Genomic DNA, 10,422 nt, shown 5'->3' on the forward strand with positions numbered 1-10,422 from the left:
AAAGGGGGAATTGTGGTGACACCAGACCTTGTTCAAAGACCCACTTCCCCATCAGCCTGGGAGTAGGCAGCTGTAAGACAATGTTTAGCAAAAACATGTTTACTAAAAACAATACAATGACCAGGGCAATAACTTCCTGAAAAGGGCTGGCCCACGGGAATCTCCCTGACCTCGACCTTGTCCAAAGACTAACTGCCTCTTCTGACACACCCAGATCAGTTTTTGGTGTCAGAGCAGAACCAGCCAGGGGAGAGGAGAGAGCAGAAGCTTTTCTGGAGGGAGGCCTTTCTTGGGAAGTTTTCTTGAGCCTTTTTGGGGCCTGGTCAAAGTTTTCTTTACATCGTTGAACAAGTCTCTGTGTTGTTAATCCCTGAGACCCTCTGCATGTTCTCGGACACCGGCTGCGCAGCGGATGCGGCAGGCTGTTCTGGATCTCACTATTCTCTCAGCTGGCATTGGAGATCTGCCTGTCTCTACCTCCTAAGTGCTGAGATTGAAGGCATGTGCCACCAAGTGTGTCCTATTTATTTATTTACAACAGTGTCACATGTCATCCAGGCTGGCCTCTTCTTCCTACGCTATGACCTTGTCTTCTTGATGCACCTGCTGAAACCTCCAAAGTGGTAGCATTTCTGATATGTACCTCCCCCTGGCCCATGGAAGTTAGTGTTGTTTGAAACAAGTATTACTCCATTGCCCAAGCTTGTATGAAATCTCTAGGTATTCCAAGATGGCTAAGAAACCAAAGAAATTCTCCTAACTCATGTTCACATGGGTTGAGATTATGGATCTGTGCCTGAAATTTTTCTCATTTCATGGCTTTGATGAATGTCATAAAAATTATTACTCAGAGTAAAATCCTTCCTTTCTATATCATTTCTCATTCCTATTGATTATTGAGTAATATTCTTCATTTGCAAAATGTATGATGTTAGTAAAATGCAGCCAGGTTCCCAAAATTCACAGGATCCCTCAGAGGTCTCCGTAGGTCTCCTGTATGCTAGAGGGTCATTGATCGTCATTATTGGGAACAGGACTTGGTTGAGCGACTGCCAGAGCAGCATATACACTGGGCTCCTCTGAGGCTTCTCCTTCCTGGGAGGGAGGAGTTACAGCTGTCCCCTGTCTGAGTGACGTGCTGCACAGCTGGGCATAGACCACATCTTGTGGCTCCTCGTTTTCAGCAGCCTGGAGTGGGAGAGAATGAGACGAAGGAATATGCTTGACTTGCGGGATGCTGAAGGACCAGAGGGTACAGGACCAACCTGAGTGTCTGTCTCTCTGTCCTCGTCTGCTTGTTCATCTTTTGTTTGTGGGACTTCCCTTGAGATGACAGAAGGTAGGACAGCTTCTGCCCTCCTTAGCCTGGAGTCTTTCACCTGGTCATATGTCTCTCCCTGGGAATCTTCTGTGTATGGTCTCTGTAGCTGGAAAAAAGTGAGGTACAGACAATATCACCTGATGGGCGAAGTCCTTTTGAGTATATGCATGTTTGTTTGTATGGTATAAATCACTGTAGGCCAATAAGGAAGCAAGATAGGTGGGACTAGGGCTCAAGGAGAATTCTGGGAAATTTAGTCAAGTGAGGGGTGATCTCCTAGAGGAAAGGATGCATCAGGAGTGAGTCCTAGAAAAGATAATAACTTATAAAACATATATTAGTAATTATGGGTTAATATTTAAGTCAGAGATAGCAATGAGAAATATAACAAAAGTTGAACAGCTTCATAATTAATATAGTGTCTCATGTGTTATTTGGGCACTAAAGCAGTAATGGGACCCAGGTGTCTGTTGGGAAGAAAGATTGTTACAGTCACTTTGTGACTTTCTTCTGTCTAGTTTTCCATGGCATGGCCTGAGTGACCCATTTAGATGACAGCATCCCTGATGGGATCTTCTGGGGCCTCCTTCCTGCAGTTCTGGCCTCTTATCCTGACACTCTAATCCTTGCTGTCTTGGCGGTACCCACATAGTCCATCTTCCCAAAATCCCATATCTGGGGTCTAATGTGATGGCTCTATAGTTAAGAGCACTGACCCTTATGGCAGAGGACTCAGGTTTGCTTCCCAGAACCCTCATGATGACCTATATTCATCTGTAACTCTAGTTCCAGGGCATCTAAGACTGTCTTCTGGTCACTTAGAACATCATACAGCCACGTGGTACAGACAAAAGTACAGGCAAAACACCACTCCCCACAATAAACTACAGAACCACACGTGTTTCTGCCCAAGTTCCTTTGTCTGCAGTTGCTATTCTGTTAGATGTTTCTGTGGGTTTCTCCATCAGGTTTGCCCCCTCAGATCACAACCAGGCAGATGACAAGGAACTACAAAGCAGACAGCAGTGATGAGACCCATGATCCCAGGAAACCCAGGACAGAGTGAGGCCACTGCACACAGGAGCCAGGTGGTTGGAGAAGGGAGGGGTCAGCTATGGATGTTTTTGAGGGCCAAGCGAAGGAGAATGAAGAAGGCTGTCTGGACTAAAATGGGCCCTTAGTTCTTAGCACTGCAATTGGGACAGGGACCTCACCGAAGTGTTCAGCTTGACCTCATCCTCAGGTTTCATGTCCTCCACTGAAGCATCTGTCATAGCAGAAAACACAGAATGTCTCCTGACCAGAGTCTAGGGATGTCTCAGACCTCAAGTTTCCTGCCTTACTCAAGTGGGGACAGGGAAGCAGGGAGTGTTGTAATGTCCCCGTGTTCATAGTGTGAGTTCAGACACAAACAGCAAAGACTTCAGAAACTCTTCACCACCCCTGCAATGCTGAGACCCCAGACTCCACCCCAGGACCCTCATTGTCTCACAAAGGCTTTCTTCCTGGACAGCAGCAGCTAGGTTGGATCTGGAAAGACAAGGAGGTGTTGGTTGGCAGTGAGTTGTGTCAGGAAGGTGGGGTCTATATCCCTGGCCACGAGTTACCTCTTCTTGCAGCCTCTGTCTGTGGTTACTGGCTCTGCGTCTCCTGAAGGAAGTTTCAATTCTGTCCCTTTCTGGGCTGCAAAAGAGATGAGTCTCAGCTAGTGGAGGTGGGGCCACCCCCATGCATGTGCATGGAAGGAAGGAAGGGACATTTACAGCAGGGTTGAGTGAGCAAATGTCCCAGGACATGGAAAAGGTCACAGAACCCCTGATGTCACACAGGTTCTGAGATCACATGCTTTCTGATCTGAGACATGCAAGTGTTTCTAGACTCCACAGCCCCAGTTTGAGGAACCCATCCCCACCTGAGACCTAGGTCATCCACACTGAACTCACCATCCTTCCTGAACTTTCTCTGATGCCTTCGCTGGAGAAGGAGAAAGATGAGGATCAAGAGTAACAGGAGGAAGGCCACAGAGACTCCGATCAGAGCCTTCAGGTACTGTTCCAGACCTGAGGTACAAAGGACACCATGAGTAGGGACTGCTGATGCTTATCTAAGCACCTACTGTGTGACAGAACTCTGGTGCACTCATCATCTGCCAACCTCACAATCATGCATCGAGCAATTGTCTCTTCTTCTATCCCCAGAGTTCACATGCCTCAGATCACCTGACTGGAAGTGGCAGAGCTGGGAGTTGAACAGAGGGACTCTGACTTCCACCTCTTTTCTCTCCACCTGAGCTGAGCCTCAGGAGCTGGAGGGAAGGAGCAGGAATGACCTGCCATGATCCTGTGTCCCACCCTTGCCCATGTCACCACCAAGGTGGGACATTCCTACTGCAGACTCAGGATGTGCAGGACTCCTGTGTTATTAGAGCTGACATCCAAGGCCAGCACAGAAAGAAATTTATACAGATGGGCCAGGGCTCTCCCTTTATAGCCGGGGAAACAGCAGCCAGGTCAGAGTGGGAAGGACTTGTCTAAGTCAGCATCTCCAGAAGCTGCTGTATCAAGCCCATAACTATTGCCCATCTGGGTACCACATCCAACAGGACTTTTACATAGGCTTCTCGTCCCTGAATCAATGAGGTGGGAAGTGTGTTCTCAGGACCCTAGAGGCAGATGGAGAGGTGAGTGTCTGGGATCCCTTCCCTCTCACTAAGTACCTGCTCCATCCTCCAGACTGAGCCAAAAGATCTCTCTCTGAGCACAATCTTCCGTAACCTAACCTCTGTGTCCTGGGCTTCTGGGGTCTCTGATGGGGTCTCTTTCCCTCCCACACTCACAAGCTGAAGTGACAGAGAAATCAGGACTTCAGTGGATGCCTGATACTTACCAGCTGTTGGCAAAGGACTTGAGGGTGGTGGGATGGAGGCTCCAATGTGACCTAGGAAACAGAACAAGAGTGGGTTAGGGATAGATGCTAATTCAGAAATCTGCCTCTGCTGTCTTTCCTACATCTGACCTGTAACCTCCCCAAGATCCTCCTGCTGTCTACCCCAAACCTAGATTGTGATAGAGGAAGCAGTGCACAGTACTTGAGGGACCCTGCTCGCATCCATGTATCTGCAGGGAAACTGACTCCTGACTAATGCTTCCTATTGTCGCCTTAATCCAAACCAAGTCAAGGACTCTCCTAATGCTTGGTCTGTAAGTCACCCTGAGAGTTCAGAGTCACCTCACCTGTGACAGAGAGCTCCACAGGGAAACTGGCATGTGACAACATGTAGGGAGATGAGTCATGAGAACCATAGCACCTGTAGGTGCCTGAGTGGGCAGAGGTCACGGCACTCAAGGAGAATTCTGTCTGGAGCTCCCCATCTTGTGACTTGGATTTTATTTTCTGGAGTTGGTGTGTTGCTCCCTCCTTGGACAGAATGAAAGTGTCAGCTGTGTATGTTGACTGACACAGCAGGGTCACGTTGTCTCCAGACTGCACTGTGGAGTTTGGCTTCACTGAGAGGGAAGGTCTGTCAGGATACTGTCCTAAAGAGAACAGAGATAGTGAGAGGCTGTCTCCAGTGTTCTGATCTGAGACTTCACACGGGTCGGATCTGAGCACCTGTGACTCTGTCTTTTCTCCGCCTTTCCCTCTCTCCTCCTCTCTGTGTCTCCATCTCTTCCCAAATAAGATCCCTTTCCTCATCCCAGCCATCAGCTCTTAGGTCCACATGAGAACTCATGCAGAGCTTAGGTACCAGATTGAATCTATTTAGTTGCTCACCTGTGATCAGGATGTCCACAGGGTCACTGGCGGCTGACCACTCAGAGGAGAGGTTGTGTGCACCATAGCATCTGTATTGACCTCCAGTAGAGCGGCTCACAGGGTTCAGTGTGAAGTTGGCCAAGGAGAGGCCAGCCTGGGTCCTCTGGCCATAGAGCTGGGTGAAGTCTGTTTCTCCCACCTTGTACAGAGCAAATCTGTCATAGTTGATGTCAGAGCAACACTGCAGGGTGAGGTTCTTTCCAGGGTCCAGGATATGACCTTGGTGAGTCAGCAGAGAGGGCTTGTTAGACAGGCCTAGAGGGAAGGTGACAGGCTGGTGATTGGGGACCTGGTTTCACAAGCACTGATCCCTGCCCGTCCTGTTCTGCACATGTCACTGCTTCTCCCCAGGAGTGGGGCTCTGGCTCAGCAACCAGACCCCTCCCTTTTCACTCTGTCACTCTTTACCTGCAAACAAACAGTGGGACAGGCCCATGGCAAACGGATTGGGGTGTCAAAAATGATTGGTCAGTGATCGGGCTGACTCACCTGAGATGTATATTACCACGGGCTCACTGGGTACTGACCACAGCAGTGGCCTTTGCTGGTAGTAACCATAGCATCGGAATGTCCCTGTGTGGTTAGGTGTTACATGCTCTATAGAGAATAAGGCTTGGTACTGCCCAATACTGCGATTGTACTGTGAGTTCAGGGAGCTGAGGAACTTCTGATCTTCCTTGGTGAGAATGAACTTTTCATATCTCTCCTGTGAGACACACTGGAGAGTCATGTTCCCTCCTGAGGTCACCACGGTGCTGGGCAGTGCTGTCAGGCGTGGTTTATTGTCATAGAGTCCTAGGACAGAAGGATTAGGCTGTTACATGGGCTCACACAGTCACAGTGCTGTTCAGGGGTAGGCTTTGGAAGGGAACAGTCCTGAGAGCAGAGCCTGGGGCTGAGACTCTGACTGTCCCCTCACCTGTCACCACCAGGTCCAGGGTGTCACTGCGCTCTGACCAGCCAGCTGAGCTGTAGCAGTAACAGCGATATTGCCCCCCCACTGTAGTCTGCAACAGAAGGAATGGAGAATGTGGACTTGTTTCCAGACTTCTTTTGGGTCTGTGTACCCCAGGATTGATGGCTTCCCTCTTTATGCAGAAAACACATTTCTGCATCCTGGGTTCCCTGACATGAGATGTTCATGGGGCTTCCTGAGGCAACCACAGTGCCTGGCTCAGCCTTGATGGTGGGTTTGTGGTGGGTCCCTGCAAGGAAATAGGAGAGGAGGAGGTGGGTCTGTGCGAAAATGGCAAAGAGAAAGTCACACTTCGGGAAGGTAATTTTTAAAAAAATTTATATTACAAACAATCTTATTTTATATATCAATCCCAGTTCCCTCCCCTCCCCCCCCCTAACAACCCTCATTCCTTCCCCTATCTGCTACCCAGGGAGGGTGATGCCTTCCATGCAGGATGATGAAGTTTTGTCACATCATATGTGGCAGGGTCTAGGCCCTTCCCCACATGTCTAGTCTGAGACAGTATTCCTCTATAGGGAATGGGCTCCCAAAGTCCCTAAGTAAACCAGGGATAAATACTGATGCATTACCACAGGCCCCATAGACTGTCCAGGGTGGACAGTAATTTTTTCTGTTTAATTTATTCTTCTGCCAAACAGTACATCCTCACAGCAGACCCCTCTCTTCTTCTCTCCCCCAGATCCACTGCTTCTCTGTTTCCCTTCAGAAGAGAGCAGGTTTCCCAGTGGTATTTATGGAGCATGACATAACAACATGCAGTAAGACTAGGCAATCACCCTCCTGTTAAGACTGGAGAAGGCAACCCAGTAGAGGGAAAAAGAGTCAGGCACTTCCCTATTCCTGTTATTATGATTCTAACAAAAACCCCAAGCCAGTCAGGCAGTGGTGGTGCATGTCTTTAATCCCAACACTCAGGAGGCAAATGTAAGCAGATCTATGGAAGTTCAAGGCCAGTTTTGTCTATAGAGTGAGATTCAGGACAGATGTGGATACACAGTGAACCTCTAAAAAACAAAAAAATAAAAATAAAAAAGAAACCAGGGTAAACCAGCTCAGCATGTGTGTAGAGGACTTAGGGAAAGTCCATGCATGCACCTTGGTTACTGCTTCAGTCTCTGTGAGCCCTCATGATCCCTGCTTAGTTGATACCATAGGCTGTGTTCTCCATGTGTCCTGAGTGCTCTGGCTCCTACAAGCCTTCCTCTCTGTATTCTGTGGAGTTTCCTGTGTTCTTATGGATGTCAGTTAAGCTTATCTAGAGTAACAGAGGGATCCATGAAGATTCTTGTCTGTTTTAGATATCCTAGACCCTGCTGTAATGTCTGCCTTGGATTCTGTATCTTGTGTCCCTCTGTCTCCCATGATTTCTGTCAATGGACTCAGGAGCCCTGGATACTCTCTCTCTCTCTCTCTCTCTCTCTCTCTCTCTCTCTCTCTCTCTCTCTCTCACACACACACACACCACACCAAGGCCTCCCTGAGCATCTGTGTCATTTCAGCATTATTTTGTGGAATGTTTTTGCCTCCTCACCTGAGAACAGAAGCTCCAGGGGTTCACTAGGTTCTGACCACACTAGTGGTTGGTTACTGTCAAAGCTGTAGCATCTGAATATCCACCTTTGCCTGGAGGTCACAGAGCCCACAGGGAATAGGGCCTGGTACTTCCCAGTAGAGCGGTCATACTCTGAGTCTAGTATCCAAGAGTACTCTTGTGGTCCTTCCTTAGTCAGAATTAGCTTGTAATATGGTTGTCTTGAGACACACTGGAGGGTGACTTCCCCTCCTTCAGTTACCACAGGGCTGGGTTGAGCTAACAGGCTGGGTTCACTGTAGGCCCCTAGGAGAGAAGGAGGAATGAGTTTATTGTCCTCAAACTGCTCATCCTCCAGGGCTGTGTGGAGTCATCCCTATGTACAGAACTACTTCTTGACAGTCATACATGAGGCTTGTACTCTGTCCGTCCACTCACCTGTCACCACAAGCTCCTTGTAGTCACTGTATCCTGACCATCTATTACGGGTCCAGTATCGACAGGTGTATTGCCCTGCTTCATGACGGCTTATTTTTTTGATTGAGAATTCAGCCTTGTTGTTAGGATTCGCTGGAATCTCTGTGTGCCTGAAATACCCCATTTTATACAGATGGTATTCTTGGGCTCCTGTGAACCCCTCACAAAAGAAGGTCACTGTAGTCTGTTCAGGGACCACAGAGTCTGGCTGTACTCTGAGAATAGGCTTAGGGAGAGTTCCTGCAAGGAAAAGATCAGGTAGGACACAGGCAAGATATCTCCAGATTGCAGACCTGACCACAATCCTCAGCCATCCCCACGGTCAGCACACATGTGTTGGTTTCCATCCTCACTGCCCAGCCCGGCTCCAGGAATGATGAGAAGCGATGTCAGGACATCTGCAGACACTCACTCACTCACCTGCCAGCACTGGTGTCCCATGTTGCAGACTCAGTCCTGGAAGAGAGTTCCCTGTGAGAGGTTTGTCCCTGAAGCTTGAGAAGGTCCTCCCCTCTGCAGAACCTCCTGAGACCCTGGGGTTTCCTAACTGAGCAGTGCTGAGCTGTGGGGCAGCATCAACCCCAGAGCACAGCGTCCCCTCCCCCTCTCCACATCTCACCCAGACAGAGCAGAGCTGTGAAGGTGAAGGTCATGGCATCTCCTCCTGGAGGCTGCAGCTGTTATTGTTGACAGAGCTACAGAGACCGTCTGAAGGGACAGGAGACACAGGGTGTGGCCTCTGGAGGCAGTGCCCTCCCTATGACAGGGTTGTACTTCAGCAGCCTCACAGGAAGGGGAACTGCCCTCCTCAGGCTCCAGGCTCTGACTTCCCCAAGGCTGTGGCTAGGCCAGGCAGGAGACTCCATCAATATTTAATGCCTGTCATTTCCCAAATCTCATCAGCATCTGTCTCCTGTATCCTCATCTTTGTCAGGACCAGGTGATAGCAGACATGAATGAATATTACACATAAGAAATACAAGTTTCATGTGGGCTTGCTTTATTCCTTTACACATTTTTATATGAAATACTTCTTCACATTCAAAATACATGAAGGTTTCTGTGACAGGTCTCAGTGTCCACACCTGCATGGAGTAAACTGTATAATCCACTTCCTTGTAGTCTACAGTCCTGTCTTACAAGTGTGCACTAGGGACTGGAGAGATGGCTCAGAGGTTAAGAGCACTGGCTGCTCTTCCAGAGCTACTGAGTCCAATTCCCAGCAACTATATGCTGGCTCACAACCCTCTGTAATGAGATCTGGTGCCTTCTAAGTACATCTAGGCAAAACACTATACATAAAAACAAATACATCTTTTTTGTACCAATACCAAGGTATTTTCAGGACTATAGCTCTATAATAGAGCTTGAAGTCAGGAATAGTGATACCTCCAGATGTTGCTTTGTTGAGTAAGGTTGTCTTGGTTATCCTGGGTTTTTTGTTTTTCCATATAAATTTGAGAATTGTTATTTCAAGGTCTGTGAAGAATTGTGCTGGAATTTTGATGGGGATTGCAGTGAGTCTGTAGATTGCTTTTGGCAGGATTGTCATTTTTATTACATTGATACAACATATCCAATAGCATGGGAGATATTTCCATTTTCTGGTGTCTTCTTTAATTTCTTTCCTGAAGACTCAAAGTTATTGCTATACAGGTCTTTCACTTGTTTGGTTAGCATTACCCCAAGGTATTTTATGTTGTATGTGGCAATTATAAAAGATGATGTTTCTCTGATTTCTTTTTTTTTTAATTTTATTTTCCAGTTTAAATTTGGATAAGAAACAAGGTTGCTTCACAAGTCAGTTCCAGGTCCCTCTCCCATTCCCTCCCTTCCTCCCGTGCCCTCCCCCCCACCCGTTATCCCCTTATTTCTCCAGGGAGGGTGAGGCCCTCCATGGGGGTGTCCATAGTGTGTCATTTCATATAGGGCAGGGCCTAGACCCTTCCCCAAGAGTTCAGGGTGAGAGTGCAACTCACATTGTTCTATGGGAGTCCAAAGTCCGTGTGTATACTTGGGATGGGTACTGATCTGCTGCCCAAGGCTCAATAGATTCCCTAGGCCTCTTCACTGACACCCAGATTCAGGGGGGTCTTGATCAGTCCCATGCTGGCTTCCCAGGCTAATGCCTGGGATTCAAGAGTTAACCTTTGTCTGGTCAGCTGTTTCTGGGGGTTAAACCAGCCCAGTCTTAATCCCTTTGATCATCAGTCCTCCCTCTCTGTTACTGGCTTTCTTGAGTTCAGCTCAGTACTTAACCAAGGGAGTCTGCCTCTTCTTCGATCAGCCACTAAATAA

The 10,422-nt window shown here is 48.2% G+C and overlaps 1 protein-coding gene across 1 annotated transcript; it reads right to left on the reverse strand.

Moving 5' to 3' along the window:
- Positions 1 to 514: 514 nt before the first annotated feature.
- On the reverse strand, positions 515 to 8,855 carry LOC106023256 (leukocyte immunoglobulin-like receptor subfamily B member 3). Its single transcript, XM_040733924.1, is given in 16 exon segments — positions 515 to 1,188; positions 1,266 to 1,427; positions 2,536 to 2,588; positions 2,814 to 2,851; positions 2,929 to 3,004; positions 3,265 to 3,381; positions 4,208 to 4,258; positions 4,555 to 4,857; positions 5,096 to 5,392; positions 5,627 to 5,932; positions 6,057 to 6,138; positions 6,140 to 6,342; positions 7,648 to 7,953; positions 8,086 to 8,364; positions 8,545 to 8,580; positions 8,744 to 8,855. Coding segments are annotated over 16 exon segments (2,523 nt in total). The 5' UTR covers positions 8,778 to 8,855; the 3' UTR covers positions 515 to 1,008.
- Positions 8,856 to 10,422: the final 1,567 nt, after the last annotated feature.

Source organism: Mesocricetus auratus, unplaced genomic scaffold (genome assembly GCF_017639785.1).
Source record: "Mesocricetus auratus isolate SY011 unplaced genomic scaffold, BCM_Maur_2.0 Super-Scaffold_100037, whole genome shotgun sequence".
Classification (NCBI taxonomy): Eukaryota; Metazoa; Chordata; class Mammalia; order Rodentia; family Cricetidae; genus Mesocricetus; species Mesocricetus auratus.